An 18856-nucleotide genomic window follows, 5' to 3' on the forward strand; every position below is an offset into this window, starting at 1 on the left:
TTTTATTTAAAAAAATTAAATAATATTTGATTTATTTACTTTTATTTTATGTGTATAAGTGTCATAGGTGCGTGTATGTAAATGCATCCATGTCATGAAAAACCCCTGGGCCCTCTGCAAGAGCAAGCAGTGCTTCTAACCACTGAGTCATCTCTCTAGCCCTAAAAACATGTTTAAACTTTATTATTTTCTATGTGTTTTCTACGTATTGTCGGCATGCAAGTGCACCACATTCATGCAATGCCCGCAGAGGCCAGATGAGGGTATCAGATCTCCTAGAACTAGAGTTATGGATGGTTGTTAGCCATCATGTGGGTGCTGGGACCTGAACCTGAGTCCTCTTAAAAGAGAAGTCAGAGCTCTTAACTGCCAGATCATCTCTCCAGTCACCATTTGTTATAAAGTCTTTATTATAATTTTTAATGAATCAGTCGTATTTTTTGAATTTCATTATTTTTCTGTGACAATTTCATAATACATAAATCTTGGTCATTTTCACCCCCACTATCTCCTATCATCTCTCTTCCACTGAAACCCTTTTTCTCAACAAGCCTGATCCCTACCCTGGTGTCTTCTTTTTGTGTCTGTAACCCATTGAGTTTAATTATGGTTGTTCTCATGAACACGACAGGAGGTTATTTATTGGAACATGGGTAAGTTATCAGTGACACTCCCTCAGCCAGCAATGATAACTGCCCATAGGCCTTCATGGGGGGTGGGAACTCATGATTATTTCCCATGCATAATAGAATATTGATGATCCTAATCTCGTGCAAATCTTCTGCACTTAATCACAGCCACAGTGAGTTCATGAGCACGATAGCCATTTATGCCTAGAAGACAGTGCTTCACAGCACTGCTCCTCATCCTGTGGCCTTTACTTTCTTTCTACCCCCTGTTCCATGATGTCTTGAGCCTTGGCAGTGGGGGTTATGGTAGTAGATAAAGATGTCTCATTTAGGGCTGAGTACTCAACAGTCATTTATTCACAGCATTTTGGTGAGTTGTGAGTCTACATAAACCTCCACCCACTACAAACAGAAGCGTCTCTGATGAAGAATGAGAGATACTACTCTATTTGGCTATAAACATAAGTATTTAGAGGGCAGTTGAGTCAGTTGTGTTTTTAAAAACTTTTTATTTATTTTATTTATTTATTATTTATTTAGTTATTCTATTTACATGTATGGGTGTTTTGCCTACATGTATCATACGTAAGTGCATCATGGGCATAGAATGCCCATGGAGGTTAGAAGAAGGTGTTGGAGCCTCTGGAACTGGAGTTACAGACATTTGTTAGTAGCCTCTGGAACTGGAGTTACAGACATTTGTTAGTAGCCATGTGGGTGCTGGAAACTGAACCTGGGTCCTCTGCAAGAGTAGCCAGTGAGTGCTCTTACCATCTCTCTAGTCCCAAGTCATTTCTATTTTTAAAGGATTTTAGCAACAAGAAAGCAATTCTTACACATTTCCAAATATAGTTTCTATTTCCAAAGTTCCACACTCCTTTGTGGCGTTACCATTTCCCTCCCTAGAAAGGGTTTTCTTGACTTTTCTTGCAGTCTGGGTCTGGCTGGTGATGGATTTTATTTCATTTTCATATTTGAATGGTACTTTTGCTGGCTATACAATTCCAGACTGACAGCTTTTTATTTTCTTCATCACTGTAGTGCACATGCTCCCCTATGGCTTGCTTGTGCCATTTCCAAAGATAAATTTGATGCTATCTTTATCTTTCTTCATCAGTACATATGTGTCTTTTTATCCCCTTTGATTACTTTTAAGATTTTTTTTTCCCTTAAAAATTCTTACGACAGTAGTGTGATTGTGATGTGTGCTGGGTTTAGGTTTCTCCTCATTTCTTTCCTTAGGTAGGACTGGAGTTGCTTTGGCCTAGGGCTAACTATTCTCCAGTACTGAGGAATGCACATGCTACCTAGTACCTCCGCTTGATTCAGCCTGGCAAGTTGGAACAGGCACTGGATGAGCATCATTATTTTTAATTGCTTTGAATAGTTCTTTCTGGTGTGGGGTCGGCCACCCCACCCTGAGTGTACCCAGATTCGTTTGTATAGTTCTTTCTCTTACCTCAGGAAGTTTCCTTACACATGCTGAACAGGGCAAGTTGAAAGTTTTAGAGGATCCTGTGTGGATATCTGGATTTCCCTTCATGTAGTTCTTCCTTCTTAAGTTTCTCTTTACTGTGAATTTCCCTGTCCACTTTGGCAGTTAGATGGAGGTTCATGTAGAGAAAACACCAGAATTTATGACAGTTATAGTTTTTCCAGGAGCAATGATTATGGTAAAGAATCAGAAAGATTACCAAAGGGTAATCTGATTTTAGCCTGCTAAAAGTCCCTGACTGTAATCCCAGCACTTGGAAATCTGATGCAGGGGATTATGAGCTTGAGGCTAGTCTGGACTATGTAACACAATCTTAAAAATCAAAAACTGATACCTGACATTAATATAATCATTTCCTTGAAAAGAATGAACAATTATAGTCTGTGGGCTGTGCTAATATTTATGGGTATTTATCATTCAGTGATTTCCCTATTTCCACAAGTGATGGGTTACTTAGGCACTAATTATTCACTGAGGAGTAAACCTTGTAGGCACTTATTAAAACTGCACAGTGAAAAAAGGCATGGGACCACACAGCTCCTAGGTAATGTGGTGCCTCTTGATCCCTGCTGTGGTTCCAGACATTCAGATACTGTCTCTTGCAGTTTGCGTGCTCCTTACCCCTAAGACTCTGACCAGCAGTGCGGAATGGTTATTGAGTGGAGATGAATGTGGACCATGAAGAGGAGATTAGCAGGTAATGGGATCCTATTTTTATCCACAGGTGCCTTCTTTATCCCCTACCTCATCTTCCTTTTCACCTGTGGCATTCCTGTCTTCTTCTTGGAGACAGCACTGGGTCAGTACACTAGCCAGGGAGGTGTCACAGCCTGGAGGAAGATCTGTCCCATCTTTGAGGGTGAGTAACTCCATGTCCAATTCCAGGATCATAAAATAGTGCTTATAACTCTTATTTGGGATGAGTGAGTGGTGAGCAACAGGTCTGAGATTAAAGTAAAATCTTGAGTCTCCATCTTAAAACTCGTCTGTGAGGTAGTTACCTCATTCATCAGAGAGAATGAGGGGAAATGGATGAGGATGGTGCAAAGGCTTTGGGTCAAAGTTATTTTACTATATGTGTAGTATTTCATTTAAATTTATAATAATGATTTTATATTTTAAGGACATATTTAATCAATTATAAAATATCTTTAATTTTAATTTTATTGAAAAAAAATTTGATTTATTCTTTTTTCTATTTAATTGTGTGTTATGTCTGCATGTATGTAAGTGCACCTGTGTCATGCAGTACCCACAAAGGACAGAAGAGGGTTTTGGATCCCCTGGAACTGTTAGCTGCCATGTGGGTGCTGGGATTCAAACCCAAGTCTTCTGTAAGTGTAGCCAGTGCTCTTAACAACTGAGCCATCTCTCCAGTTCCAATTATAAAATATCTTAAAAGAGAGTGTGTTATGTCTGCATGTATGTAAGTGCACCTGTGTCATGCAGTACCCACAAAGGACAGAAGAGGGTTTTGGATCCCCTGGAACTGTTAGCTGCCATGTGGGTGCTGGGATTCAAACCCAAGTCTTCTGTAAGTGTAGCCAGTGCTCTTAACAACTGAGCCATCTCTCCAGTTCCAATTATAAAATATCTTAAAAGAGAATTTAAGAAAAATTTTATTTATTTTTATTTTATGTGTATGAATGTATTGCCTGCATGTGTGTAAGGAAGCGCACCATGTTGTGAAATGTCTGTGGAGGTCAGAAGAGGGCATTGGATTACTCTGGAACTGGAGTTATGGACAGTTGTTAGCCACCATGTGGTGGGTGCTGAGAATCGAACCCGGGTCCTCTGTAAGAGCAGTCAGTGCTCTCAACTGCTGAGCCATCTCTCCAGATCCTTAAAAGAGAATTTTAAATGAGAAAAATACTTCATTAATAGTTTAACCACTTTGACACAATAACCTAAAACCTTAGAATGATTCATTTCATTATTTCTCTTCTTATAGACATAAGATCTTCATTAAGTTTTTATTTTGAAATAATTATAGATTCATAGGAAGTTATAAAGATAGTGCAGAGAAGACTCATGTACCTCTCTCCAGCTTGGGGAGCCAAGGGTGACATCTTATAGAACTTCAGTATAATAATAAAACCTGCAGTTTGACATTGGGATCATCTACAGAGCTTACTACTATTTCAATGGCTTTTTGCGTCTTCTTTGAGTTGTGGGTGTAGTTCTAATTTTATCATATATGTGGGTTTGTGTGACCACCACCAAGACCCCCAGATTTCCATCTCATGGCAGCCCCTCACACGGCTCCTCTACGGCCACACTCATCTTTCTCTTTCCAGTCCAGCCTCTCTTCTGGCAAACCCCAATCTGCTTTTGACCCCCGTCACTTGAGAACATCACATTAAAGTTAGGACATGCTTTGCGGCCGTCTTTTTCACTCCACGTGATGGCCTTCACACCTACCAAGGCATCCAGGTTGTTTGTGCATTAATAGCTGGTCTTCTTGCTCAATACTGCTCTCCATGATAGCGATGTGCCATCATCTGTTGAGTCATTCACTCCTCCAGGAATATTGGGGTTGTTTCCAGCTTCTTTTTGCGGGGTGGGGATTATTTTAGTTTTTCTTTTCCTTTCTGTAGAGCTTATAATATACTACTGTGTAATACACATGATTATGTTCTAGTTTTTTTAGTTTGTTTTGTTTTTATTTTCTGCACTATGATCATTTAACGATTCATAAACTTCCATCAAGTGAATATATCCGCTTGGGGCTCTTTGCTCATTTTCAATTACTTGTCAAATTTCCTCATTCTCCTGTTACCTCTGTTTTATTTAGATAGCTCCTTTCCCCTGTGGAATTATTTGTTTGGGATAAACTCTGAGGAGTAGAATGACGGCATCGAAAAGATGATCAAGTTGACGTCTCTTGATCTGGTTCATTAGATTGTTCTGTGGAAATGTTAGCTGAACGGGTGACTTTCTCCTACCTAAAATTAGAAAAAACAATTCTCTTCTTTTTGTAAACAAATAAATGTGGTCATTTATTGTGGGGCTTGAGTCCAGAGTCGAGCACACATTCTACTTCTGAAGCAGATGCCCAGCTTTTTTACATTCTATTTCTTAGCAAGTATGGAGACCACTGACTTAGACCATTTGTAAAAGAATTCACTAAGAAGCCCAGTGTGGGGCACACTCTTGCAATGCTAGCACTCAGGAGACCACGGCAGGAGGGCTGAGAGAGCAAAACCAACCTGGGCTACACAGGAAGTTAGAGGGTAGCCTCAGCTACATGAGACTCTGTCTTAAAAAACAAAAATTCAGGGGCTAGAGAGATGGCTCAGTGGTTAAGAGCACTGGCTGCTCTTGCAGAAGACCTGGGTTTGATTCCCAGCACCCACATGACAGCTAACAACTGTTTGTAACTCCAGTTCCAGGGGAATTCAATGCCCTTTTCTGACCTCTATGGGCATTGCACACACAGGTATACTTACATACATGCAGGCAATACACTCATCCACATGAAATAAAAATAATAAACAAAACAAATCACTTCTGGGCATGGTGGCACATACCTTCAATCCCAGCATTTGGGAGGCAGAGGCAGGCAGATCTCTGAGAGTTTGAGGCCTGCCTGGTCTACATAGTGAGTTGCAGGTCAGCCATGGTGACATAGGGAGACTGTCTCAAAAAAAAAAAAAATCACTGAGAGTGTATCTACAGAGTGGTGCCTCATTGTTTCATTGTATGTATCTGCAGTGATTAGAGGAGATGAATATATTTTAAAGATGTTCATTCAGTATTTATATTTTCTCCTAGGCGAATTGCCAGTTTCTGTTCAAGTGTGTGTATGTATGTATACATGAGCTGCTTGTTTCTCTCTCTCTCTCTCTCTGTGTGTGTGTGTGTGTGTGTGTATGTGTGTGCGAGAGAGAGAGAATGTGAATTTCTTGTTTCTCTCTGTGTATGTGGTTTCTCTCTCTCTCTCTCTCTTTCCCTCTCTCTCTCTCTCGACCAGAGGTCAACCTCAGATGCTCAGACGTTCTTCCTCAGGCATCATCTATCCTTTATTTGATACAGAGTCTATTATTGACCCTGGAACTTGCCACAATGAGGCTAGGTTGGCTGGCCAGCAAGCTCCAGGGATGTGCCTGCCTGTCTCCCCAGATGTGGATTAGATGCACATGCTGCCACATCCAACTTTTTTTTAAAAAAAAACAAAACATGGGTTCTGAGATCAAGTTCAAGTCCTCATGCCAGCAAGGCTAACACTCTACTAACTGAGCTGTCTCCCCACCCTGCTCTTGTGTTTTTGTTTCAGAAACATATTGGACTAACTCTGGGGAAAATTAACTATTGTTATGAAGGAGTGGCTCCTATTTATTTATTTATTTATTATTTATAGGCAGGGCCTGTACGATGTAGACCAGGCTGGCCTTCAATGTGTGCTAATCCAATTGCCTCTGCCTTCTAAGTGCTGAGATTACAGGTGAGTGTCACCATACCTAGTGCTAGCCTTCTGTATTTAAAAAAACAACTCAGAATCTGACAGTGATGAAAGCTCAGGATTAGTAGCAGAAGATAAGGTAAGCTGGGTGTGGTGGTGCACACCTTTAGTCCTAGCACCTGGGAAGCCGAGGCAGGTACATTTCTGTGAGATTGAGGCCAGTCTGGTCTACATAGGGGTTCCAGGCCAGCTGGAGTTAAAGTAAAAGTACTGGTCTTACCCAAGGGCCGCTGGAGCTTAGATAGGCCACTCCTGGTGCTGGGGTGGGAGGCCTGGGTCAGGAGACTTGGGCCAGCATGCCTTGCTTATGGGACCCTGATAGTTGTGTGCAAGCTCCTCCTTGTACAGGGATGGGTGTTGTGTGAGAATCTTTGCACTGTCCCAGCCCAAAGCTGCAGTCCCCTCTCCAGGCATCGGCTATGCCTCGCAGATGATTGTCAGCCTCCTCAACGTCTATTACATTGTCGTCCTGGCCTGGGCCCTCTTCTACCTCTTCAGTAGCTTCACCACTGACCTCCCCTGGGGAAGCTGCCACCATGAGTGGAATACAGGTAAGATCACTACCACAGAGTCTTCTCCCATTTCCTGCTCTGCCAGTTAACCAGGAGTGAGATTGTCCCTGTATCCCAGGCATCTAATTCCTATTCCAAATTTGAGACTCAGAATCAATCAAGTAGATAACAGAAATTTTAAGAGTAAGAGTAAGGGGCTGGGAGGTAGCTTAAGAGACAGAGTATGCCCCCGGTGTGCATGTAAGGTCCCGGTTTCCTCCTCCAACACTGTCCTCCAGTGTAAGAATTTACCAGCACCACAAGAAACTTGTCACAGACTTTCAAAAACTATGCATTCTATTCACACACTATGCAAATAGAACTGACTTCTTTTGTCATGTTTTGAAACATGAATTTGAAATATGGCCAGTTGGCTATATGTGTCGATATTTAATTTTCCTATCTTCTTTATGATACTATTTTAAGTTTTTCAAACTTGTAATTCATCTGGGCTTAATGAGGGAATGAGCTGTTTTGCACATCATCAATATAATTTATAATAGCAATTAACTTGTGTGCTTATAAGGCTGTGGGGGCAGCCCAGAGTAATGGAACACAGAATTTGACATACCAAAAGCAATGACAATGACAAAATATCCAAGGTGGGTCTGTCTAACAGCTCCGACGTGAGGATAGTCCTGCTGTATTGTCTGTTCTGTCTGTAGCCACTGAGCACTTGAAATGTGGCTAGGGTTTCTGAGGGACAGAATTTAAAAATTTCACTTTAAGTGCCCACCTGAGCTAATGGTGCCCCTGTCAGATAGCACAGATGAAGAATGTGCTGGCCTCTGTTCTGCTTGGCTCTCATTGCTACATGTCACAGTCCAATTCTCTTTTAGAGACCGTTTAAAGTGGCAATGGCCATGATCAATGCATTCTTTTAAAAAATATTTTGCTTATTATTTTTATTTCGTGTGTATGAGTGTATTGCCTGCATGTATGTGAGTGCACCTGTGTTGTGCAATGCCATAGAGGTCAGAAGAGGGCTTCGGATTCCCCTGGAACTGGAGTTAAGGATGGTTTGTAGCCGCCATGTGGGTGCTGGGAATTGAACCCGGGTCTTCTGCAAGAGCAATCAGTACTCTTAACCGCTGAGCCATCTCTCCAGCCCCGTGTGTATGAGTGTATTTCCTGCATGTATGTGAGTGCACCTGTGTTGTGCAATGCCATAGAGGTCAGAAGAGGGCTTCGGATTCCCCTGGAACTGGAGTTAAGGATGGTTTGTAGCCGCCATGTGGGTGCTGGGAATTGAACCCGGGTCTTCTGCAAGAGCAATCAGTACTCTTAACCGCTGAGCCATCTCTCCAGCCCCAATCAATGCATTCTTACACAGAGAAGTCACTTGGTCCTAAACTGGAGTTCGAATCCCTGACTTGCTAAGTGGACCATAGCATTCAGTACACTTCAGGATCTGGGCCCTGCCTGCTCTTCCTGTCTCACCACCACAGTCCTTGGTCTACTGCCTCACACTTCCTTCTCAGACAGGCCCTTAACCATCTGGGCCACCACCTCTATTCCGTCATCTTTGCTTAGTGAAAGGTCAAATCTTAGAGGTACCTGTCCTGACACCCCAAGATTGCAGTAGGCTCCTCACAAATGTATTGGCAGTCTTGCACTGACCCCTTGGTGCTGCACTGACCTTGGCCCTGCACTGTGCCCGGCCTTGTACTTCCCCCAGCCCTGCACTGACCTTAACCCTCCTGGGCACGTCCTCCTTTGGAAGTTTCTGATGTTGTCCCCCTAGCTGGAAAACATTATGAGGCAGGAAAGGTGCTTTGTCCAGGTTAGACAGGGATACAGAGTGAGAAATAAACAAAGCCCCAAACCTGTCCTCCAAACAAACAAAAACCCTGAACAAATAAAATCCTAAAAATTGTTGAAAGATAGAAAAATGCATTTTATTCTAATATTTTCATACAATATGCAATTTCCGTTTTCTCTTATACCCGTGTGTACTGAATCACCCTTAACAACCAGCTTGTCCAGCAGTGAACAACAGAGCCTAGAAATAAACCTCAGGGAGTTCTGCTGCAAAGCTGGGGCTTTTGTTTTCAGAGCTGTTAGCCTGTTTACTCCTGGCTTGATTGCAGAGTGATGATTCTAGTTTTTCTTTTCTAGACATTTTTGATACTTCTCTTTGGGGATCTGATTTATGTAAACCTTGGCAACTTGAATAGCATGTCATCATGTCCTGTCCTGATAAAATAACACTTTTCTTCAAGGAAAGCAGCATAGCTCCACCAGCATTCAATCCCCAGGCATTTGTTGAGTGCCTACTGTCAGGCTCTGGTCTAAGCCGTGGGACTGATAGTGCACAAAAGTAAAAAGTCTCACCCTTCTGGACCTGTCATTGAGTGGAGGGAGGCAGACAGTGTACAACACAGATAGGAAATACAGAAGAAAGTAGTACACATTATGCTGTAGAAGAGTTATGGGGGAAATACATATATAGCTCAGGTCACCTGCCTAGGGACAACACCACCCACGGTGGGCTGGGCCCTTTTGCTTCAATTACCAATTAGGAAACAGACACACAGACATGGCCACAGGCCAAGTCAATGAAGGAAATTCCTTAACTGAGGTTCCCTTTTCTCAAGTTTCTCTAGTGTGTGTCAAGTTGAGAAAAACTAACTAGCACAGGAAGTGGGCACTACAGTGGTGGGACAGTGAGTGCAAAAGCCCTTGATGTGCACCTGGAAACTTAGGGGCACAAAGTAGACAGTTTGCTGACCTGGATTCCAGTCTACACTTGGTCATTTATGAGCTGTGATGATCGCTTCTAGAAAGATTCATTTTTTTTCCATATGTACAATGAGGAAACCAGTATTTATCTTTTAAAAAAATGTCTACAGTTATTTATTTATTCATTTATTTGCTTGTTTTGTGTGTGTATCTGTATGAGTGTGTGTGTGCTATTGCACAGGTATAGAGGTCAGAGGACAACTTGCAGGCTTCAGTTCTCTCACTATGTGGGTTAAGGGTTTGAACTCAGGTCATCAGGCTTGGCAATAAGCACCTTTACCCACTGAGCCATCTTGCTAGCTCCAACAAAATCTGTCTTTATATTTTCTAAGATTATTATGCTGATAAAATGTTAAAAAGAATATCAACACTATATAAAACCCCAAAGTGATATGCAGGAAATGAAGAGCTTCCATTTATTGCTTTACATTCATATTTAAAAATTTTAAAACATTTAAAAATTTATTTTCTATTTTATTTTTTATGTGTATGAGTGTGTTGCCTGCATGTATGTATGTAAGTACACATGTGTTGTGCAAGGGCTCATGGAGGTCAGAAGAGGACATTGGATCCCCTGGAACTGGAGTTATAGACAGTTGTTAGCTACCATGTGGGTGCTGGGATTCAAACCTCGTCCTCTGTAAGAGCAGCCAGTACTCTTCACCACTGAGCCATCTCTCCAGGCCCTCATGTTCATGTTTTCATTTCCTGTCTATTAGTCTTACATGATGGGTATTCATATTTACATTTTTGAGATCAGGGAAGTGATGCTTGGAATGCCAGACTGTCATTATCTAAGGCCACAAAACTGACATTCAGAACATCAGGATTTGAGCCTCTTTGACCTCGTCCCTCTATCTGTGCTCTTGTCACTTTGCTTTGTGACTTCCTTATAAGCCATTCTTACCACCTCTCCAAGGTTGTGACTTCACCTGCAACAGTTTCCTAGGAACAGTTTCTATCATATTACCTGGCACACAGAGCCTCTTTCCTAGTGAGACCTGACCAGGCTTTAACGAGAATCTGTCTACAAACACCCCAGTGGAAGTGTATGGGAGAGGTGAGGTAGGCTGCTGGAGGCCACTCCACGGCAGAGGATGCTTTGTTCACAGGATTCCAGCCCAGGGTCTTCCAACCACCTCATGCTGACCCTGTCCTCTGTGGTCATGCCAAATGTTGACTGATGAGATTTCTCTTTCTTCTTTCCCTGGGACTCATGGGTAGAGAACTGCGTGGAGTTCCAGAAGACCAATGGTTCCCTGAATGTGACCTCTGAAAATGCCACCTCACCTGTTATCGAGTTCTGGGAGTAAGTGAGGCCCTTTTCACCATCTGAATGTGACTGTGTATTCCAAAGAACAGCCTGGAGTGGGGCTCCCAGGAAAGCATCTATGTGTCTTAGTTCTGTGGTACCTGTACTGCGGTTAATACAGGACTCTTCTTAGATGAACTTTGTAATTCTCATGTTAGAGAATGTCCGTGTCCCCACCCTTCTAACCACCCTCCTCTCCAGTTACAGGTGCTGCATTTTATCTGGACCCTACTCCCAAATACTATTTGATCCCTGGTATCTTACTGATAAACTTGGTTGAGAAAGTTTATGTTTGCACCTCCTTCCTTGCGCTTAGTGAATACTCCAAGCAAACTGACCTGGACACAATATATGTTTCCTACACTTTAGGTTTATCTCTGTCTCTGTGCAAAGGGGAGCCTTGTAAGCCCCAGCACAAAGCCCTCATAAGCCCTTTAGAGCTTGGAGGTGTGGCTTTCCTGCCCATACATGTACCCAGAAGGCTGGGGTGATTGCCTAGCTTGTTTGTGGCCCTGGATTTGCAGGGAAGAAAAGGAGGAAAGGAGGGAGGAAAGGAAGGAAGGAAGGAAGGAAGGAAGGAAGGAAGGAAGGAAGGAAAGAAGGATGGAAAGGAGGAAGGAAGGAAAGAAGGGAAAAAAACTGCAAGAAAGTGTCTAGGCTACATCCTTCTCTCCTAGGAGGCGGGTCCTGAAAATCTCAGATGGCATCCAGCATCTGGGGTCCCTGCGCTGGGAATTGGTCCTGTGCCTTCTGCTCGCCTGGGTCATCTGCTACTTCTGCATCTGGAAAGGGGTCAAGTCCACGGGCAAGGTCTGTGCTTGGAAAGCTCCTGTTCCTTCCCATCCTAGGACAGTCCGCCTTCCCAGGTGCTCTGTTTAGCCTAGTCAGGACAAGAGGGAATGATTAGGTAAATAGTTTATGTGGCTCCCTTTCTTGGTTCTATGTCTCTCCTGGGTTCCATCTTTGTACTTCTAGGAGATAAATGGGAGCAAGAACATTCCAGAGAAACTCCAGTTTGGAATTTATAGTGTGCATGAACATCCTACAAACTGAACAGAGCCCATGATTCCCAATTTCATGAAACACACAGTTCAGTAAATAGAGAATGCCATTAGACCACACACCTCAAAATGATTCAAGAATTTTGACTTTCTTTGCCCTAGAGAATATGAGGTGTTGGGGGTCAGGGTGTCCCAAGTCCTTCTGGACTCCTGCTGTCCTGGAGGCCTCTCACAAAGTTTTTTTTTTTTTTTTCTAATCTGACTGCCTCTGTGAGGAAGGGATCACATGTGCAGTAGATCTTTGCATACCAGACATCCTTGCTCTAGTTCTAAGCACTTGTGTTGGCAAATGCTTCTGTTCACCTAGTCACTCCACAAATATTGAATAGCATGGGGCGGGGGCTGGGCAGGAGAGTTGAGTAGTGGCCCAAGGCCTGGCAATGGAACTGAACAGCTGTGGGGGTGTGGGTGAGGGAGGATCAGGAAGGGAACTGCTGACCTTCTCTGTGAGGTGGGGCATCTTTCCCTGCGGGAACTCTGGGGTGCTCCTCATTTCCTTATTCATTCCTTGCCTCTCCTCTACCTTGACCAGGTGGTGTACTTTACTGCCACTTTCCCCTACCTCATGTTGGTGGTCCTGTTAATTCGAGGAGTCACGCTGCCTGGAGCAGCCCAAGGAATTCAATTTTACCTGTACCCCAACATCACACGTCTATGGGATCCCCAGGTAAGAGGCCATGACAGGGCTACCACGTGGCTCTGGAGGTGCTTGAGGTACATGGGGTATCCCAGCCTTCCAATGGTCCCAGGGGCACCTGTGGAGGTGGTAGTGGGTGGTCAGTGGTAGTGATGAGGGGTGCACCCTTCTGCAGGTATCTGCTAGCAACTGTTTGTGATGAGGTGCCCGACACAGTCCCTTCTTGGTCCACAGCTACCCAGGGGGTTTGGGGCCCTGGCCGTAATTCTTGGGCATGACAAATACCTCACTACACACCTTTGCTGGCAGGCAGTGTCCCCTTCTCTTCCGTCTACCCATTTTCTTCATTCTCAAATTCCATGTTTCCTCCTGAGCTGCTTCTCTCTCTGCCCCTCAAACTGCTGCCTGCCTCTGCCCTGTGGTGCCCTCTCTCTGGCCTTGTGATCCAACCCTTCAGTCTCTGCTTCTGGCTCCTCCCACAGCAGCTGGGATGGAGTCAAGTTTCCTGTCAGTTGTCTCTTTTCACAGTCCTCCCTCTGTGACTTCACAGTGTCCAAAGAGGGGGTCCTGCTTTGCACAGGGAGGGAGAAGGGAACAGCCCGTGTGGGCAGCCCCTGCCTGTGACAGGTGTCCTCCTTGCTTCTCCCTGGCAGCCATTTTGAAGTCTGGCCAAACAGGCAGGGACCTGGAGACTGTGACCTAGTGTCATGCACTGACTGTGCCTTTTGGGCATGGATGGGGGAACAGGTGTATAAGTCAGAGATGGTCCTTTTGGTTGTTGGGGGCTTTCTGTATCAGTTCAAGGATCCCCAAAAGACATGAGGGCAGGTGGCTCCCATCATCTAAAAGACTGTTGAATGGAGCTGGGCATGGCACACACTTGTAATCCCAGCACTGGAGGATCAAGAGTTCAAGAACTGTCTGGATTATGTCATAGGGAATTTAAGGCTATCTTGGGTCTACGTAATGAGACCACGCCCCTCAAAAAACAAAACAAAAACAAAAAAACCCCAACAACTATTGGCTGGCCTTTCAAGTGGCTGAAAATAGCAAGGCACCAACACTGTCTCAGAAGTTTCTGGAAGAGAGCAAGGCTAGGGATGGACACAGTGCTCAGAGTTCCCCTGACCTGAGGCAACAATTCCTGTTTGGGCAGAATTTGGGTTGAACCAGAAGCCGAACCATTCCCAAGTCTTTAGCTTCACCTGGAGAAGTTGAGTCTTTTCCTGGGACAGCCATGCCTCTTAGAAGAAGCCAGGCCAGCCCTGGTCAGGGATCTCCCCGACTCAAGCAGCTTGGTCCCGAGTCTTCCTGTGGTATGCGAGCTTTTTCTTCCCCTCTCTAGTTTCTCCCATACCACAGAGATACAGGTTACCATACCCTTGCCACATGGGACTCCAGGGCTCAGGCAGACTGTAGAGCCAAAACATAGGAGCAGAGCTGCTGAAGCTTCCAGAACCCTGGAGCTTAGCTAGTAAAACCTCCTTACTGCACAGATGAGCAGACTGTGGTCCCAGGGCACACACAGTACTTGAGTGTTATTTTTCTTTCATGCATCAGAAACTCTTTGACCTTACCTGAAACCAAATGTTAGTGATGGAGACTGGGCACCAAGCAGAAGGATGCTAGGGCAGCAGTGTGAGGAAGCCTGAAAGGCCGGGGGACATCTATCTTAGATCCACCATGCAGGAGGGAGCCCTTGAGGTTCTGAAGTGGCAGAGGAGTGGACCTGCAGTGCAAGCTCGGCTTTACTGCAGGTAGGACCGGCAGTAAGAAGAAAAGTTAGGCTGGTCAGCTGAAAGACAAAACGAGAGAGAAGCCTGGTATTGTGGCTTTGCCCTGATCAGCTGTTTATAGTGAGCCACTGTTACATCCCTGGTACCATTAAGAAATTTATTTTTTAAAATATTTTATTATTTTAATGTGCTTGAGTGTTTTGCCTGCATGTATGTAAGTGTACCTGTGTTATGCAATGTTCATGGAAGTCAGAAGAGGGCATCAGACTGCCTGGAATTGGAGTTAGAATGGCTGTTAGCCACCGTGTGGGTGCTGGGAACCGAACCCAGGTCCTCTGCAAGAGCAGCCAGTGCTTTTAACTGCTGACCCATCTCTAGCTCCAAGAAATTAATGTTTTTTATTTCAGCTCATCCTCACAGCATATTAATGTTATTTCCACTTTATATGTAAAGAAATTGAGGCCTTGAGACCTTAAAGATTTTGTACTGGGGACTAAGTCCAGGGCTTCATCCATGCTAGGCAAGCTCTCTACCTCACTTGAGAGATTTAGGAATCTTCTATCTTGGAAGACACCTCCAACTGGAAGCTGATTGGGATGGTGACAAACCCCACACCCTTTCTGATCTCCTCTTGAAGGCAAGATCTGTTCATCCTTGATTCTTGCACAGCTCACTCAGCAAAGAAATGTTGAGCTGCATTCTGTGCCAGGCCTTTTTGGGTGCAATGTTTGGTTTGGTATAAAATAACTTCCAGCAGACAGGAGTGTGGGCCAGGCAGCCCTTCGACTCTGAGAGTTCATGAAGCCATGTCTGGGTTACCTTGGAGAGTAAGGCTTATTGAAAGCTGCTCCTCTGTTGCCATCCCTCTAACCCCAGGCGACTGTAGGTGTGTAGAGAGCATGTATGTTCCACAGGCTTTGTGACTGTGGGCAGGGAGTCATTTCAAAAGCAGCCTTGTTCCATTCCTATGCCAAAGGTAGGCCTTGTCACCATGCACTGAACAGCACCTGCAGGGTGGGACACCCTGCTAGGCCCTAATTGAATCTAGTTGGCACTCCTTGAAGTGTGATCATTCCAACTGGTGTTTGCCTGGCACTTGAGGAAGGTACAGAATCCCCACTAGGCAGTACAAAGATTGAAGGCATCTCTCCTGCCAGGAGCCCAGGCCAAAAGCCAGTGGAGACTGCTGGGTTCCTCTCTCATTTCCACCTCTCTGTCAGGCGTGCTGAGTGCTGGCTGGGTTCCTGCCTTTCCCAGGCTCCGGGGCTCATGCTGGGGACTGGCTCTTAGGAACACAACACCTGCTCTACTCAGGCCACGTGTCTCTTTCCCTCATCTTGACCTCTTGTTCTACTGAACTTTGGTAGATGAATAAGGGCAGGAGTGAGAGTAAGCTGTCCCAAGAGCCCTGCAGACTTTTACCGGCCCCCGCCCCATGTTGCAACTATAATGATGGAGTGGGGGGTGTGTTGTAACCATGGATCAAAACTGGTTTTTTATTTTGGTGTAATCCAGTGACAGCCATGTCACCTTATTATCAGTGAAAAATGAGTAATTTTTTTTAAAACAATAGCAGCAGCAATACACTCATCACCCACCAGGCACCAGGCTGAGTGCCCAACAGGCTTGAAAGGAGCCCTGAGTCAGGTGTTGGCCTCATTTTACAGATGGAAACAAGGAAGCTTCTTAGAAAAAGGAAAAGACTTGTAGAGAAGCAGAAATTAACATGTGACAAGGGTGGGTTTGGTCCTGGGTACTCATTGGGGGTTGCTGTTTGATCTTTTCCAAAATCTATGTTTTAAAACATTTTTTAATTTTTATTTATTTTTTTATTTTTTGAGACAGGGTCTCCTGTTGCCCAGGCTGGCTGGAACTTGCTTTGTAATCAAGGATGACCTTGAACTCCTGATTCTTCTGCTTCCACCTCCCAAATGCTGGGATTATAAAGCATGTACCATCATGTCCAGCTCAAATCCTGTGAATTATTTGAGAGGTCTAAGGCCTGCTTTTTATTATTCAAAGCTAGAATATTTATTCACGTTTGGCGTTTTGCATAAATTATTTTGATTGTACTACTTTTTCTGATGAGAACAGGAAGGTTAAATGATTGCCTAAGATCAGAGAACAGAGAGGTTAAATGACTTGTCTAAGATCAGTCAGTCATGAATAGAGGCAGGACTGGAGCCTAGATCATTTGACTACGATCATCCATTATACACCATTGCCTTTCTAAGAATGGCAGACAAATTACTCACAAACCTGAGGGTTGGACTTACCATTGAAAGCATTATTTCTGGATCTTCTAAGGTCTCGCTCTTTCTCTCTCCCCTCAAAGATCTCTTTTTTACCTATACTCCACCAAGGGTTTTCCTTCATTTTTTCTGGGTCGTCTTCTGCCCCAGTTCAAGATACATCAGAGTTTTGTTCTGGAACCCAGGGTGTCTGGAATGAACAGCAAGTGGGGTGCCTGTTATGGGAACAGAACAGCTTGCTCTGTGTGTTCCTGCAGCCTCCCCCTGACCTTCCCCCTGTTCCATTCCCCTACCCCAGCAGGCTTGATGTGCTGCAGCTGCACAGAACGCTTGGCATGCCAAACTCACAGCTAGAGGGCTTTTGTCAAAAGCCATACTTGACCCTTGAGCTACGGCCTCTGGCCCTCCTGTGGCAGGCTTCTCTGTTCTCCTTAACCTCTCTCTTGACACTGCCCAGTCTACTCCCCTATCCCCAACCTCTGCTGGGTGAGGCAAATAGCCAAGTCATGTTTTTACTATGATTTCTTCCCAAATCCAAGTTTACAAATATGCATGGTCACAGGATGGAGCCACTGCCTGCATGGGGGCCATCACACTGTCTCTGCGGGCACATAGGAGTGTCCTTGTAACCTGGGGACAATGCACTGTGAGGCATGGGGTAAAAGTTCAAGGTGGAGAGGCTTACAGGCTGTATGGGCAAGGCCCAGATGGCCTATTTGGGAGAGAGAGAGAACACCTGGCATCTTGACAGCTCTACTAGAATCTCAGCCCTTCACATCTCCAGCCCTAGAGAAACCCACTCTGTTCAGGTTCATGATGTTGGCTGAAAGTACCACTTTTGAAGTGGCTTAGAACCTACAGAGTAATAAGACAGAACAGTCCCAGAGGTCACTGTGTTTCCTTGAGATCACTGGGGCACAGTTGTAGGAGAGCAGAAGATTTGAACCCTCTTGAAGAAAGAGCCATACATATGTGGCATCTCTGAATCTCAAAATCTCATCTGTCCTTGGGGATCTGTTTTTAAATCCTGCCCTCTCCTTGTCTAGCTGGTGGCACAGATCCTCAGTCCTATTGATTTTCTCCATTGCAATTTTCCCTCATGGTTATAAAGACTACCCAGTGCCTTCCAATTCCTGTACTGTTGCTTGGTGAGCTCTGGCCCCCTTGATCCTCCTCTATGATTCCTGTTCTTGTTGGATTTCCCTAGAAGGGCTTCTCAGTGAGCAGAAGGGACAGAAGGCTACAGACTTTCCCCCTTCTCCCCCACGATCTCTCCATTTGGTCCCCATGCTTGTAGAGACGGGAATATAATGAGGAAGATAAGTGGCCTGTACCTGATGCCAGTTCTCAAAGGTCATATGACAGTAATCCTGTGTCTGTTTGTTAGGATCACCAGGGAGCTTTGAAAACGGTGCGAGTTCTGGGTTCTCCTCCAGCATTTGAGACTCAGAGTCTCAGCTAGGGATGCTGGCTGAGAAGCTGGTGTGATTCTGAGATGGTAACCTGCCTGTGGCTCCCCTAGACCTGACCATGCAACGGAAGATGGGCACTTGAGTAAGGCTGAGCGTGATAAGAATTTTCCAGGGGCTGTTGGGACTGAGGGTGGTGGTTATGGTGCTTATGATTAAGGAGGCAGGGAAAGACAAGAGGGACTGAGGATGGTTTGGTGCAGGACAGGGGGAGGGGTGGATTGAAGGCTGTTATCAGTGGAAGGAAATAATGGGAGACGAGAGGGCTATAGCCCCCCAGAGCCCACCTCCTGAAGCCCTGCAGGGTGGCTTAGTCTTGTGCCTTGATCTTCTCTTTGAGATATTTTTCTAGCTGTTAGCTCTAAACCACAAGATGCAAGGCCGGGTCAGGCAGCTGAGATAACAGTGATAGTGACTCCTAGCATAGCAGGGAGGGAGGGAGATTTCCTGCTTCCCAGATGCTTCCCATTTATCCTCTGGACATTTTATAAGTGAAGGACTACTTAATCT

General features: G+C 44.7%; 1 protein-coding gene across 1 annotated transcript in view; it reads left to right on the forward strand.

Moving 5' to 3' along the window:
• Nucleotides 1–18856, forward strand: part of Slc6a13 (solute carrier family 6 member 13) — a 51646-nt gene that overhangs the window by 25646 nt on the left and 7144 nt on the right. Inside the window, exons 3-7 of the mRNA XM_008847086.2 lie at nucleotides 2849–2983; nucleotides 6997–7137; nucleotides 11104–11188; nucleotides 11869–12001; nucleotides 12785–12919. Coding sequence (XP_008845308.1) covers nucleotides 2849–2983; nucleotides 6997–7137; nucleotides 11104–11188; nucleotides 11869–12001; nucleotides 12785–12919 — 629 coding nt within the window. The remainder of the gene's footprint in view (nucleotides 1–2848; nucleotides 2984–6996; nucleotides 7138–11103; nucleotides 11189–11868; nucleotides 12002–12784; nucleotides 12920–18856) is intronic.

Source organism: Nannospalax galili, unplaced genomic scaffold (genome assembly GCF_000622305.1).
Source record: "Nannospalax galili isolate Female #2095 unplaced genomic scaffold, S.galili_v1.0 scaffold1711, whole genome shotgun sequence".
In the NCBI taxonomy this organism is placed as follows: domain Eukaryota; kingdom Metazoa; phylum Chordata; class Mammalia; order Rodentia; family Spalacidae; genus Nannospalax; species Nannospalax galili.